We start from the raw sequence: 15,597 nt of genomic DNA on the forward strand, positions 1-15,597 counted from the left end.
AAACTTTAATGGGAGAATGGCCTGGGAATAAATCTGGATGTGGAACTACACTGCTGTGAAAAAGTATTGACCTCCTCCTGGTTTGTTATTTTTTCACAAAGCTATTGACCATTACAAGGCTTGAAGACTCCAGCAAACCACATTGAGAGAAGACTTGGAACAGCGGTGAACCTTTCTAGGAGGCTGCAGCCTACCAAGTTACTCCCGAGAGCGCATTGACTACTCATCCACGAGGTCATAAAACAACCTGCAGGTCTCAGTAAGGTCAGAGGTCATGATTCAACAATACAAAAGAGACGGATGCAAACACGGCATCCATGGGAGTTCCAAGAGGAAGCCACTGCTGACCAAGAAGAACACAAAGGCTCATCAACAAAAACGACTCAACATACCTCGTGAAGCTTTCAGGCGTAGGGTGTGATGCTCTGGAGCGCTGTTACAGCAACAAAAGCCAAACCTGAGACTGAGTTTCAAGCCAGCACCAAACGCTGGGGTTCAGAGACACACTCCAGGGGAAGGATGTGAAGCTGTGCTTTAATGGCCGCAGAGAGAGGAGAAGAGTTGTTTACTCCTCTAATACACTTGTGAGGTGAGGATCGTTCATACAGGAACGCAATGACGATTAATCTCCTCAGCTCAGGCGAATGGGAACAGTTTGCACAAAAGGCATTGCAGGAAAAAATATGACACATTTTCTGACGCACACTCTCTGTCTGCTGGTGGGAGTGTGCTCACCTGTGTGTGCGCATGTGTCTGTGTCCGTGTGTATTAGTGCGCATCCAGGCAGAACTATATAGAGAACAGAGGCAAATTGTATACCTGTGTAGAGAGAAATGACATATGATGAATACTATACGGCTATTTCAATCCGGGTAGACATGTTGGAATTTAAACAATGCTTTATTTAACCGCCATAAATATTTATAGTGCAAGGGGGTTTTGGGCTTGACCTGTATCGTGCCGTAGGATAGACCCGGGGCCCGGAAGCCGAAATGAGATGAGGCAAATCCTCCGTTTGGGAGTGCAGACATTACATGTCATTTAGCTCACGCTTTTATCCAAAGCGACTTTCAATGAGGGCATTTCAACCTTAAACAAATAAACTAACAAGAAACAAGAAGTGCAATTTCATTAAATAAGCCGATTTATAACTTGTTATAGATAAGAGCCATTATAAGCACAATTTAAGTGCTACAGCTTGTTAGTTCTTTTAGTCAGACACTTGATGGTGGTGATAGAGAATAAGCTCCAATGCACTTACAAGCCAGCACCGATGCAATTGGTCTACTGTAATGGTGCCCACAACAGGAAGGCTGGTACTACCGAACCCCGCCCCCAAACAGGGAGAGAGGAGGCCACCTGCTAACGGCACAGCCTTTCTTGTCTTCTTCACTGAATTTTTGCATTGGCTTAGTCTGTTAAAATAAATAAAAGAACTAGGTAAGGACCAGCTCAACAGAATAGGGAACCTTAAAGGGCTTCTGTTGGGATCTGGTGCTATTTAGAAGATCAAATAAAACTAAATTCACCTGATCTTCTAGGGGCATGGGGTGCAGTTTGGGGGGGCTGGGTTCCCCCTTAGTATAATTGGGATTACAGAGGGGGAGAGAGAACGAAGGAGAGATATTCTATAGAACGTCCGTATCCATTTTCACTCTAACTCATGAACTGCATGTGTGTGTGTGTGTGTGTGTGTGTGTTTGTGTTGTAGTAAATGGGTCCCAGACAGATGTTGTGATGCACCTGTCCACTGCGTGCCAGTGTTAAGCTGGCTATGATTCCATGGGAGCATGTTGTTCTGGCTCAAAACAATATTCTTTAAAGGCTCTAATCAATGGAGTAAAAATAACTTCATATTGAAGTACTCAGTGTGTCTAATGGCTAGATGCCTCTTGGATCTCCACACTGAGCCGAAGGGAACGAGGTAATGCTAAATTCACATCATGAGGGATTCAGCGTCAGTGCAACTTGGCACTTCAGAGGGTTTGGAAGCGTTATGATGTCTGAACCAAAGCCAATCAGGCTGGAATGAAATGTTTAGGAAACTTTGTTGCTCTTGATCTGCTTTTTTATAACCACTTCACATTCATTAAATTGTAATACATTTTTACTTAAAAACACTTGAACGTCGTCTGAAAATCACAAAATAATACACTGGCCCGGGAACAATCTTTTATCAGGATATGGCATGAATTTATTGCCCTTCTTTGATAATGTTCTGGTCAGGTAAGTAGCAGAGCGTTTTTGTTTTCAGCTGCATTGGTGATGCTGGAATTAACAGGTGCTGTCAGGTGCACTAGAGGGGCAACAATGAGACGACCCCTAAACTAGGACTGGTTTTGCATGTGGAGGCTAATTCAAGTTTGTCTCTCCTGAACTCTTTGACTAGTTTCCACTAGTGTTGGCTTTAGGTAGAGTTATTATTACTATTGGGAGCATGAGGTCTGTAACCCTACAGAATTGTACTCCAGGGTGACACATCCACACGTGTCGTTGCAATGAGATTGCACACAATCTCTAGAACACTGAGATTCCAGGAGCCAGGAAGTTATGCTAGAAGAGCTGGACTGGACCGTAGAAGGTCCATAACCCGTCAGCAGGACCAATATCTGCTGCTTTCGGCAGGAAGAAACAGGATGAGCACTGCCTGAGCATGGATGACCTCCAGCAGGCCACTGGGTTGAATGTCTCTGCCCAAACAATCAGAAACCGACTTTATGAGGGTGGCTTCAGGGCGTCCTGTAGTGTGCCCTGTGCTCATTGCCCAGCACCATCGAGCTCCACTGGTATTTGCTATAAAACACCAGGATTGGCATGTCCACCACTGGCACCTTGTGCTTTTCACAGATGAGAGCAGGTTCACCCTGAGCTCCTGTGATAGATGTGAAAGGGTCTAGAGAAGCCAAGGAGAACGCCACAAGACCTGTTGTCTCATTAGAAGAGATCAATGCGTCGTCTTCAATCTTGCATACAAGCATGTGGGAGCAACACCAGATATTAAGAAGCATTTTGAGGTGCAGAAATGTAATTTTGGCAAAATGGATTGGCCTCCAGGGTCTCTATAAAATTAAGCCCTCTTAGGGGCTGAAACTTTTATATCCATCACAATATGTGGCATCTTTTTGTTCTTAAAACATTAAACTGTCCATATCAGTGTACAAGACAAGATACAAGATTTTTTTTTCACATTGAGATGTGATGTGTTTTCAAAGTGTTTTTTAACTTGTTTGAGCAGTGTATATGAGGCTTAGGCGTAAATTCAGTCAGGAAGACTGGAGAAGCTAATGCTGGCCATAGGGCCCCGCTGTCTATGTGGGCATCCCATAAGCTGATTGGGGGCGGGGGCACAGTTTGGTAAACCAATCGTGTCAGGGCTGTCAACGTTAAAAGCTGTACTGATCTCTGTTGCTGTCAGTTGTCATTACAGTAAGCACCATATGCAACCCTCCATCACCCATGACACCTCCAATCAGCAAGGGAATCTGACAACTTATTCTCTACCACCACCACCACTAGTGTCTGGACTCCCAAAGGGGGGCCATGCCTCATTTGATCTCGGCATCCCGGCTCGTTTAATACTTTGGCTAGTGTTAATAAATCATTGTTCAAAATTCAGAAGTCTCTCCTGATTGAAATGTATTGGATAGCCAGAGGAAGAAGGCATGACCCAAAAGTCCCCTGGGCTGGGAATGAATCAGGAACATGCGTTCATGATCAGCGTCTTAACGAGACCGTGTGGAGTTCATGTCTGCTAATGGCGCTGTGGAACAACCTTTAACGAGTTGCTCCCCATTTTGTTTGTTCTCGTGAAAACAATCTTACTCTACATGCAAAGGCATGAGCATGCAAGACATTTCAATGTCACTGGTTTCTATATCTACTTTTGGGCTGATCCAAAGGCAATCATATCAAAGACTCAGTGAAGACTGCTATCAAATGAAACATGCAGAATAACCATGCAGGTTTCAAACCTTTAAGTCTTTATGATGGAAAACATTCATCAGCTTCTCTCAGTCCTCCGCTCCCCAAATGTAGTTTCTGCATAGATTATTTTCATACCCTCTGATCCTGTTGTGTATTTGATAGCTAGGTATGCAAGTGAGTGTGTTTGTATGTGTAGATATGTTACTGTCTGATTTGGACCACTGACATATATCTGAATCCAAGCACTTTGGCATAACAAACCACAACTGGTGTCAATAGGAACAAACCAGCAATGGATGGTTTTATTACCTGCTCTCTGACACACACAAAACACACACACTGTCACGGTTTGGGTCTGCTTGTCTTATTTTGTAGCTTTCTTGTGTCTCGTGTCTCTGGGTAACTTCACTTCCTGTCCTGTGATTGCCTGATTGCTTCCACCTGTTTCCAATCACCTGCACCTCCCTTGTGTATTTAAGCCCTGTGTGCCAGTTGTCCTTGATCGCGTCATTGTCTAATGTCTCCCGTGGTTGGAGCACGTCGGTTTTTGTTTTGTGAAATAAAGAGCACTTCTCGTGGAAGACCCTGCATTTGAGTCCTGCTTCCGCCTGCACCAGCACCGATCCTGACACACACAGCCTCAAGCAGTAATTGTGTGCTGTATGATTATGTTAAACTGAGATCCCGTTTTCGGTTTTCTTGGGGCTAGAGACCTTGAAAGTCTATATACGCAGCTCCTTAGTGTGGGAACCCCTTGCTGGAAGACTTTTAGGTCGGAATTGATACGAATCCATTACCTTCATGGCAGAGAGACATTTAACATAATCTGCTTTATCTTTCAATGAATATATAGGTAACAATTCCCTGTTAATAGAGTATGAACACTACATTTACATTTATATTGTCATTTAGCCGATGCTTTTATCCAAAACGTGCATTCAAGAGGATACAGACCCAGAACAACAAGAATCAATTACAATTTCTTTGAGAAAACCATGGGCTATACGTAAGTGCCATCAAGTGCCAATGCAGTGCTAACTAGTCCAGGTGTAGTCTTGCTGTGTGTGTGTTTTAGCTGTAGAGGCGGTCTGATGTCATTGGAGAGCTCATTTCACCATTTAAGATGTTGACAGGTTCTTATTGAGTGTTTAGCTCGCTGTTCCTGCACCGTATGCAAATACCAATGTTTTTAAACAGTTTCTGGTAACCAGTGGAGGAAGAGGACTGCATGTGTACAGACTGTAAAGCCCTCTGAGGCAAATTTGTAATTTGCGATTTTGGGCTATACAAAATAAAATGAATTGAATTGAATTGAACTAGTAACCAGTGAAGGGAGAGGACTAGTAACCAGTGGAGAGAGAGGACTGGTAACCATTGGAGAGAGAGGACTAGTAACCAGTGAAGGGAGAGGACTAGTAACCAGTGGAGAGAGAGGACAGGTAACCATTGGAGAGAGAGGACTAGTAACCAGTGAAGGGAGAGGACTAGTAACCAGTGGAGGGAGAGGACAGGTAACCATTGGAGAGAGAGGACAAGTAACCAGTGAAGGGAGAGGAATAATAACCAGTGGAGGGAGAGGACTGGTAACCATTGGAGAGAGAGGACTAGTAACCAGTAAAGGGAGAGGACTGGTAACCATTGGAGAGAGAGGACGAGTAACCAGTGAAAGTAGAGGACTAGTAACCATTGGAGAGAGAGGACTAGTAACCAGTGAAGGGAGAGGACTAGTAACCATTGGAGAGAGAGGACTAGTAACCAGTGAAGGGAGAGGACTAGTAACCAGTGGAGGGAGAGGACTAGTAACCATTGGAGAGAGAGGACTAGTAGCCAGTGAAGGGAGAGGACTAGTAACCATTGGAGAGAGAGGACTAGTAACCAGTGAAGGGAGAGGACTAGTAACCAGTGGAGGGAGAGGACTAGTAACCATTGGAGAGAGAGGACTAGTAACCAGTGAAGGGAGAGGACTAGTAACCATTGGAGAGAGATGACTAGTAACCAGTGAAGGGAGAGGACTAGTAACCAGTGGAGGGAGAGGACTAGTAACCATTGGAGAGAGAGGACTAGTAACCAGTGAAGGGAGAGGACTAGTAACCATTGGAGAGAGATGACTAGTAACCAGTGAAGGGGGAGGACTAGTAACCAGTGGAGGGAGAGGACTAGTAACCATTGGAGAGAGAGGACTAGTAGCCAGTGAAGGGAGAGGACTAGTAACCATTGGAGAGAGAGGACTAGTAACCAGTGAAGGGAGAGGACTAGTAACCAGTGGAGGGAGAGGACTAGTAACCATTGGAGAGAGAGGACTAGTAACCAGTGAAGGGAGAGGACTAGTAACCATTGGAGAGAGATGACTAGTAACCAGTGAAGGGAGAGGACTAGTAACCAGTGGAGGGAGAGGACTGGTATGAATATGTATAGTTCATTATTGTCAACAAAGCCCATGTGTGGACCAGAACAACAATGAGTATATTCACCTGATTATTGAGTGTGTATCAAAGGCACATACAGTATATTGGTGACCTCTATGTGTTACACTGTGGGACATATCATTACACACACGAGTTTTCTACATTTCCGCCTACTCATTTATGCTTTGGTTCATATCAGCCACTGCAGCAGTGTTAGGCCCGCCACCCAATGCTCTCATTGGTTGGACGCATGATAAAGCCCTTACTAACCAACCTCTCCCCCGCTCCTGCTCCTGGTCTCATGGATGTTCATTCAGAGCTTCAGATGTGCAAGTAAGCTAGGGACTTTCAAAATAGTGTACTATTTTGAAATAGTGGGCCATTGAACTAATTTCAGTCTCATTCCACAATGTTTTAGTACTGCCATCAGCAGGCATCATCATACTTCATTGCTCACTCATTCATTTTTAAGATTTTGCTTACCGTTGTTGTTGTTGTCACTTTTCATTCATTAATCAGTCATTTTTTTATTTGTTTTTTTGGTTTTATTCTTCCATAGGTTCTCCAATGCCCTCCCCCTCTTGTCCATCATCTGTCATTGACCACTCACATCCACAATCAGCCACTCCACATGGCAAACTGTCACTAGTCAACGTGGCTGAGCCAGACTCAGAGGAAGAGGAGGAGGAGGAAGACGATGAAGAGGAGTATGCAGCCAGATTGTACTTAGCTGTAACACATGGTAAAGTGACTTTGCTTGGCTATCTTCTCTTTGAACTGAAAATTGACCGATTGATTGGGTGGATATTTCTCTTTTATAATATGTATTTCTGCAATACCCTTATTGCATTATATTTTGCAAACATGAAGCGATGAACAATTTGAGTTTCATCCTTCAACAGCTTCACCCAAAAAATAAGCCAACAGACGGGTTTGACTGCCAAACCAACAGTCAAATCATTATCCATCTGCATTTGGACTGACTGAAAAATATAAGTGACATCAGAGCGATCAGAACTGTTTGTCATGTTTCTCACTTGTGCTAAATGTTGTGATCGCTTACGATACTTGGCAGCGAGCGCTGGATGGAGGCTTGAACTGCTGATGACTCCCAGTGTGCTGCCAAGGGTTGTGCTTTTGAAACTCGTCAGGCTCGGTGGGAATCAGAGCTCTTTCTTCAGCTCTGTTACGGCTTCTCCCAGCCACTTTCCAACCTTTCCTCCCTTCTGTGTGTAATTCTGTGTCTTATCACACAAAACTCTTGGTGAACAACTGATTTCACAAAAGAGACGGATTCAGTTTGTGAGTTGAAGTGAAGGTTAGCAATCTGTTATTTAAAAAAAGGTAAATATATTTGTGACTATTCGATTCCTGTATCAATCAGTTTGTAAACATAGTGCCTCATGAGAAAAATGACCATAAAAAGTACTTTAAACTTTGGATTGAGACAATACATTCCTGTTGATGCCATCACATGATGGCCAGCAGATAGAATGCAAATGAAATGCACTGGAGGTTGGCGACCGCAGTAAACTTGCTTCTTATTGGGTCACGTAAGGAAAGAGATGCTGGAGGAACATTGAAAAGGTTCCACTGTGTTAAACCACAGAAATCCTTCAGTAGCACACAGACATGACTGTTTTGGTGTAATACGTGAACTAAAGCAATTAAGATAAAATCCCCAAGGCAAATCAGGCCACTTTGATTTGGTCAGTGGACAAACAATAATCAGGAGGTGCAGTGTACAGACCATATTTTCCACATTCCCACAGTGGACACACCAATGCTAGACAGCTGCCATTCATGATCAGTCCAGCCGTGTCTCTTCAGCTCTGCTCCTGGAAGCCGTCCACATGGGAGTACACGGGGCGGAGTGCTGATCTGAGATCGGTTTACTGTGTTGGTTGACGAGGACCAGATGCAGAGTCATGTTGGCTGGCCAATGACCCTGGATCAGTCTTCTTATGGAGTTGGAGTTTGATAGGAAACAGATCTTAATGGATTGAAGAAAGGAACTAAGACAACCACAATGAGACAAGCAGCACCAGGAGAGGGGGCATGAAAGGAAGGAATACAGAGGGAAGAGAGTTTGGAGGAAGGAGAGGGAGAAAGTGAAAGTTAACTGCATGCGGTGGTGGAAATAGAGAGACAGACAGACGTCTTCTTATGTATACATTGCCCTCTGAACATAATGAGAAACAGCTCTGATATAGTTTCCAAATGGCTGAAAGGTTGTGTATGTGTGTGTGTTTGTGTGGTCCTCTTCTTCCCAAGCAGTCCCAGCCTGACCTAACCGAGCAATGTTCAGCAAAACATCTAAAATATCTGTCTCACCACTTCCTGCACTCTTTAGACATGTTTTTTTCTCTATTCGCTTAAATTGCTCCGATTCCCTCCTGCACTGCTCTTTTTACTTTGCACCAGTCACTTTGGAGGAAGCACTGAGGCAGAGTAAACTAGAGGGCTTGTTAGAAGGCCATGTTTCTTCTCGTACAAAATATACCTTCATACTAGCTTACATTTCTTTCCACGTAAAAATAAACATTAATGGATGCCTTAAAGTCCTTAAAGTTAAAGTAAAGACAGCAGGAGTGTGAGAACAAAAGACAAACTCCAGGCTCTTGTACTCCCTTCTTCTCTTTTTATTGGCTATTTATTGGGATGGCCAGATATTGTGTGAGGCATCAAAGACAGCAGCAAATAGTACTTTTTCCACCCATGAAGGGGAACTTCCTGAAAGTCTGCCTCAATGTAAGAGGAAAATGTGTTTCAGGTTAGAGGATTTCCCAGCAGGCCCATTCTTATAAACTATCGTGACAGTGATGTGCAGGCGGCTCTAATGGCTGCTAGAGGACATGTTTCAGTCCAGATTGTGCAGGAACAACAAGTCTTAAAGAATACCTCGTGTAAGCCAATGCAGCATCAGGTGTCAAGATCAAGATCAAACAGCACATGTCAGGAAAGACCAGGATTAACCGCCTTGTGAGACCTGGCCAGTGCCTGAGCCCTGCAGTCCCCATGAAGAAGTCCTTTGTGTAGCTTCTTTACACTGAAGGTTGCTACATCAGTATTTGACTCCCTGCGAGTGACAGCGGTAGAGCACCCAATTTACACAGCATGGAATTACAATAGCGTATGTTTTTTTAATATAATGAGCTTGGTTACTATCTTGATATCTGAAGATTGAAAGCAATACTTAATGGATACACACATGCGTGTGCAGAGCTACTTTCTTTTATTCCTAAAGCTAGCATTAGCAACTAGGCAATATCAATTAATGAAACATCTTCATCAACACAACATATGTTGAGTAAACCTTTTTAATCACATATTTTATGGGTTGCATTAGTCATATGATCAGTTCCCTTACAATACCCACTGTGCGATCCCTTTTACAGAACTGTATACATGCTGATAAGCCCCAAACTAGAAATTGCAGTTGTAATGCACAGAAAGCATCTCTTCTGCTGTGGCAAATTGATTTAAATAAGAAATATCTTTACCCTGATTTGCAACAGCTATGATTGTCATCTTTTAATACGCTAATCAATGTGATATCAAGCAAACGTCCGTTTTTTAGTTGTTCAGAGGTCTTTTAGGAGGTTAGTGTCTTAACGACAGCATTTAATTCGGTGTAATGGCATAACAGCAGCTTGAGCCACTTTGTGCACGTCCCCGCTTGCTGTTTTTTGTAACTACGATAAAGCTTAAATGTCAACAGTTTACATTAAGCCATTGCTTTTCTCTGCTATTGACAATATGTTAAATCCTAAAATAGTGGCCTTTATTTACCTCACCGAACTGTGGGTGTTTCATATTAAAAGCCTTTCAGCTCATGGATCAAAGGACATAATCTAATCCGTTTCCCTCTCTGCCCATTAATGTGAGCCATGGGATACAGGAGGGTTTGCAAATGGTAAAGTATCAACTATCAGAAAAAAAAACAGCCAAGCCGAAGCGATTGAAAATAATTACTGTATGAAAACTGTAGTCAGTTTAATAGAGGAAAACTAAAAACAGATTTGTGAGGATCACTGTTGTAGAAAAGCGTGTGATGCCAAATGGAGCAGGAGGGCATTATTTGTTTGGGGATTTACAGAACTCATACAGATGAACAAGTAGCATATTCATTCCCCGAAAAAGGACAAAACCATCAATGAGAAAAGTTGATTTTAATTCTTTCACAGATAATAAAAACAACAAAGTTGTTTTAAAGGTCTTTACATTCATACTTAATGCATTGAAAAGATGGCCTGCTGTCACGAAGGGACCCTGGACGGAGACTCGGACTCAGGATCAGAGCTTCCAACCTTTCTTTATTCAAGGACAGATATTAGTTATATTTAGGGACAAATCTAAATGGGAATTCCGAAGACAGGCAGTAGGTCGGCAACGCGGGAGGCAAAAGATGGTTCTGGTCCAGGGGAATAGGCAGGTTTGTGGTCAGATGCAGGCGGAAGGTCGAGTCACGGGTTCTAATGGGGTTTCAGGCAGATAAGCAAAGCGGTTCAGCAGAGAAATGTACATTCAATACCTCACAACCTGCCCGCTGCGTCGGGCTGTTTTTATAGGTATCTCTCCCTCGCAGGTGTTCAGCGTTCCGGTGATTGGCTCCGGGGTTCGCGTCCTCTCTCGCAGGTGTCTAGTATTCCGGTGATTGACTCCGGAGGACGCGTTCTTTGGCTCCCCCTCGTGGCCTCCTGCCGTCACGCTGGGGTTGAGACCTCACAGAGCCCCCTCCTCCACGGCCGGCTCCTGACGGTCGAGCCACTGTAGACGGCGGGCGACCCCGCGGGCGAGGTGCAGGGCGATCCGGGCGCATCCGATGAAACTCCTCTATTAGCTCTTGGGAGAGGACATCCCGGGCCGGGACCCATGATCGTTTTTCAGGGCCGTATCCTTCCCAGTCCACCAGGTAATGGAGACCGTCCCGCAGACGTTTGGAATCCAGCACGGCCGTGATAGCGTATGCCGGACCCCCATCTATCTCCAGTGGGGCAGGTGGCGTTGGTGTCGGTAGAGATGGATGGAGAGGGCTAACATGGACAGGCTTCAGAAGAGACACGTGAAAAGCTGACGAGATTCGGTAATGTTTAGGTAGAAGCAGTCGGTAGGTTACCGGGTTGATGCGATGGGTGATCTTAAATGGTCCGATGTATCGTGGCCACAGCTTCCGGCAAGGCAGACGCAGCTTCAAGTTTCTCGTGGATAGCCACACCCTCTGACCCGTTTGGTAGTTGGGAGCGGGCCGGCGTCGTCTGTCTGCGAACTTCTTTTGCGTGCTGGCGGCTTGACGGAGGTGACGATGGGCGGTCTCCCAGACTTCGCCACTGCGCTGGAACCAGTCCTCTACGGCCAGTACGGGACCGGGCCTAGTATCCCAGGGAAACAATGGGGGCTGGTATCCCAGCACACACTGAAAAGGGGTTAGTCGTACTGATGAGTGGAACGTAGAGTTCTGTGCGTATTCTGCCCAGGCCACGTACCGGGACCAATCATGTGGATGTTGTGCGCAATAACCACGAAGGTACTTCCCCAGTTCCTGGTTGAGTCTTTCGGTTTGGCCGTTGGTCTCTGGATGGTATCCGGACGTCAGCTTCACCCTTATTCCCAGCCGGTTGCAGAACGCCCTCCAGACCTGAGACGTGAACTGAGGACCTCTGTCTGAGAGGATTTCTTCTGGAAGGCCGAACGGGCGAAACACCTGGAGGAACAGACATTCTGCCATCTCGATGGCTGAGGGAAGGTTACACAGGGGTATAAAGCGACACATTTTAGAGAATCTGTCGATTAATACTAAAATAGTAGTAAACCCCTCTGACGCCGGTAGGTCGGTGAGGAAGTCCACTGCCACATGGGACCACGGTCTCTGGGGAGTGGGCAGCGGTACTAACTCCCCGGCGGGGAGTTGACGGGGTGTTTTAGTTTGTGCGCAGACTGGACAGGATAGCACGTAGTCCCGCACGTCGGAGGCCAACGAATTCCACCAGTATTTCTGGGACAAGAGCTGAGTGGTTCGGGTAATGCCTGGATGTCCTGATCCCAACGAGGTGTGACTCCACTGGACGAGTTGAGGTCGCACTGATGCAGGGACATAGACTCGGTTGGCAGGGGTGTCAGGTGGTGCTGGGTCCGTGCGGAGCGCGTCCTGGATGACGGACTCGATCTCCCAGCGAATGGGACCGACGAAATATGAGTCCGGTAGGATGGGTTCGGGGTCGGCCATAGACGCCGGAGACCCGTACAGTCGTGAGAGTGCGTCCGCCTTTGCGTTCTTCTCTCCGGGCTGGTACGACACGGTAAACTGGAAGCGCGTGAAAAACAAGGCCCACCGGGCCTGCCGCGGGTTTAGCCGTCTTGCCCCTTTCAGGTACTCCAGGTTGCGGTGATCAGTCAGGACAATGAAGGGATGCCGAGCTCCCTCTAGCCAATGTCTCCATTCTTCAAGGGCGAGTTTGATGGCTAGTAGTTCCCGGTTGCCCACGTCGTAGTTTCTTTCCGCCGGGGACAGTTTCTTTGAAAAGAACGCACATGGGTGCACCTTGGGGGGACTCCCCGTGCGTTGGGATAGAACACCCCCGACCCCTTCTTCGGAAGCGTCCACCTCGACAATAAACTGGCGGTCGGGGTCCGGTTGGGTCAGCACGGGAGCCGAGGTGAACGCCAGCTTAAGGGCGTCGAACGCCTTCTGGGCTGCGTCAGACCATGTGAGTTTGCCTTTCTTCTGGCTCGTAAGGGCGGTAAGTGGAGCAGCCATTGCTCCGAAGTTCCGGATGAATCTCCGGTAGTAATTGGAGAACCCCAGGAACCGCTGGAGGTCCTTTACGGTGTTGGGTGTAGGCCAGTTGTGCACCGCGTCTACCTTGTCTTGGTCCATGGCGACCCCTCCTGGCGACAGCACGTATCCAAGGAAAGTGAGCGTCGAGACGTGGAACAGGCTTTTTTCCGCATTCACGTAGAGTTGGTTGGCCTGCAGACGCTGTAGCACTAGACGCACCTGCTGGACGTGCTCCTCCATACTGTGGGAGTAAATGAGCAGGTCGTCAATGTACACAATGAGAAACCGATTTATCATGTCATGGAAGAGTTCGTTCATAAAAGCTTGGAATACTGCGGGGGCGTTTGTGAGCCCGTAGGGCATCACCAGGTACTCGTAATGCCCCCTTGCCGTCAGGAACGCCGTTTTCCATTCATTGCCCTCCCGGATGCGCACCAAGTTGTAAGCGCTCCGGAGGTCAAGCTTTGTGTATATGCTTGCCCCTCCTACTTGTTCCAAGGCCGCAGGGATGAGGGGCAGAGGGAACCGGTTCTTCACTGTGATCGCATTCAGTGCCCGGTAATCGATGCAAGGACGTAGCCCTCCATCCTTCTTTCCCACGAAGAAGAAGCTGGAAGCGGCCGGGGACGTGGAGGGGCGGATGATGCCCTGCTGCAGGGATTCCTCGACGTACCGGTTCATGGCCTCCTCCTCTGGTAGGGACAGCGCGTATATCCGACCCCTCGGCAGCGGTCCCTCTGGCAGCAGCTCGATAGCACAATCGCATGGTCGATGGGGAGCCAGCTCTGCGGCCTTTTGTTTGCTGAATACCTCCTGGAGTGTCTCGTAGCAGGAGGGTACCGCCTGGGTCTTTGTAGCCGTGGCTGCCTCCACCGAGGTGGCTCGGCAGGTGACGTTCAGGCATCTGGACATACATTCAGGAGACCAGGTCAGTAACTCACCTTGTCTCCACGAAATCACAGGGTCATGGAGCACAAGCCACGGGTGTCCTAGGATCAGTGGTTCCCGGGGAGAGGACACTATGAAGAAACTTATGTCCTCCTCGTGCAGTGCTCCGACCCGCAGAGTGATGTTAGCCGTCTGGTGAATAATCCTTCCGGTGCCCAGGGGCTGCCCATCCAAGGCGTTGATTCGGAGTGGAGGACACACCGGGATGAGGGGCACAGATAAACGGTGAGCCAAGTGTTGGTCCATAAAATTCCCTGCCGCCCCCGAGTCCACCAACCCACGTACCTCCTGCTTCATTTTCCCCACAGATAAAACAGTAGGTAGGGTTAGTTGTTGACGTGACATGTTTAACACTGGAGACATTCCTACCTTGGCGGAGGTGTAGGTCCAGCCTTCCTTCTGACGGGGAGGTCGGAGTCGGCAGTTCCGAAGGAGATGTCCCGCCTCGCCACAATACAAGCACAACTGCTCCCTGATCCTCCTCATCCTCTCCGCTGGAGACAGGGGCAGGCGACCTAACTGCATCGGCTCCGGTCCCTCGTCGGCCAGAGGAGGTGTTACCGGAAAGGTGGGCTCTGATGGAAAGTTGGCTCGCGGGGATAGTCGGGACTCGAGGAGGTGTCCCACGCTAATGGACACCCTGATGTAATCGCCCAGCTCGGTCACATCCCCTCGGCACGCCAGTTCTGCCTGGAGTTCAGGACGGAGACCGCGACGGTAGATGGTCAGGAGTGCAGTCTCGCTCCACCCACTGCCAGCGGCGAGGGTCCGGAACCTCAGGGCGTAGTCTGACACCGTTTGCGAGCCCTGCCGGATTTCGCACAGCAAATCCCCCGTGGTCTTCCCGGTAATGGGGTGGTCAAACACCTCCTTAAACTGTGCTTGAAAGTGTCGCTCAGACAGAAGTTCTGGGGCTCCCGCTGACCAGAGGGCCGTTGCCCAATCGAGGGCTCTTCCTGTTAGCAGGGAGATGACGAAGTCGACTCTGTCCTTCTCCGTCTGGTAGTTTGCAGAGTGGTGGGCGATATACATCCCGCACTGCATGAGGAATCCCAGGCATTTGCCAGGAGAGCCATCATACTTTCCCGGCATAGCCATCGGGGCGGGTCCGGTGGAGGCCAAAGAAATGGCGGGTTGAACCGCCGGTGTGGCGGACTGGCGTAGGAGCTGGCATAGCTCCTCAACCCGTTCCTCCTGCTGGGCGAGCCGACGTTGGAGCTCTGATGGTTCCATTTGAATACGGGTGAGGTATTCTGTCACGAAGGGACCCTGGACGGAGACTCGGACTCAGGATCAGAGCTTCCAACCTTTCTTTATTCAAGGACAGATATTAGTTATATTTAGGGACAAATCTAAATGGGAATTCCGAAGACAGGCAGTAGGTCGGCAACGCGGGAGGCAAAAGATGGTTCTGGTCCAGGGGAATAGGCAGGTTTGTGGTCAGATGCAGGCGGAAGGTCGAGTCACGGGTTCTAATGGGGTTTCAGGCAGATAAGCAAAGCGGTTCAGCAGAGAAATGTACATTCAATACCTCACAACCTG

At 47.6% G+C, this 15,597-nt stretch overlaps 1 protein-coding gene across 1 annotated transcript in view; it reads left to right on the forward strand.

Moving 5' to 3' along the window:
* LOC119217450 (teneurin-3) overlaps positions 1 to 15,597 on the forward strand; it is a 209,371-nt gene that overhangs the window by 102,728 nt on the left and 91,046 nt on the right. Inside the window, 1 exon segment of the mRNA XM_062564357.1 lies at positions 6,889 to 7,071. Within this exon segment, the coding sequence (XP_062420341.1) occupies positions 6,889 to 7,071 (183 nt within the window).

This window comes from Pungitius pungitius, chromosome 9 (genome assembly GCF_949316345.1).
Source record: "Pungitius pungitius chromosome 9, fPunPun2.1, whole genome shotgun sequence".
NCBI lineage: Eukaryota > Metazoa > Chordata > Actinopteri > Perciformes > Gasterosteidae > Pungitius > Pungitius pungitius.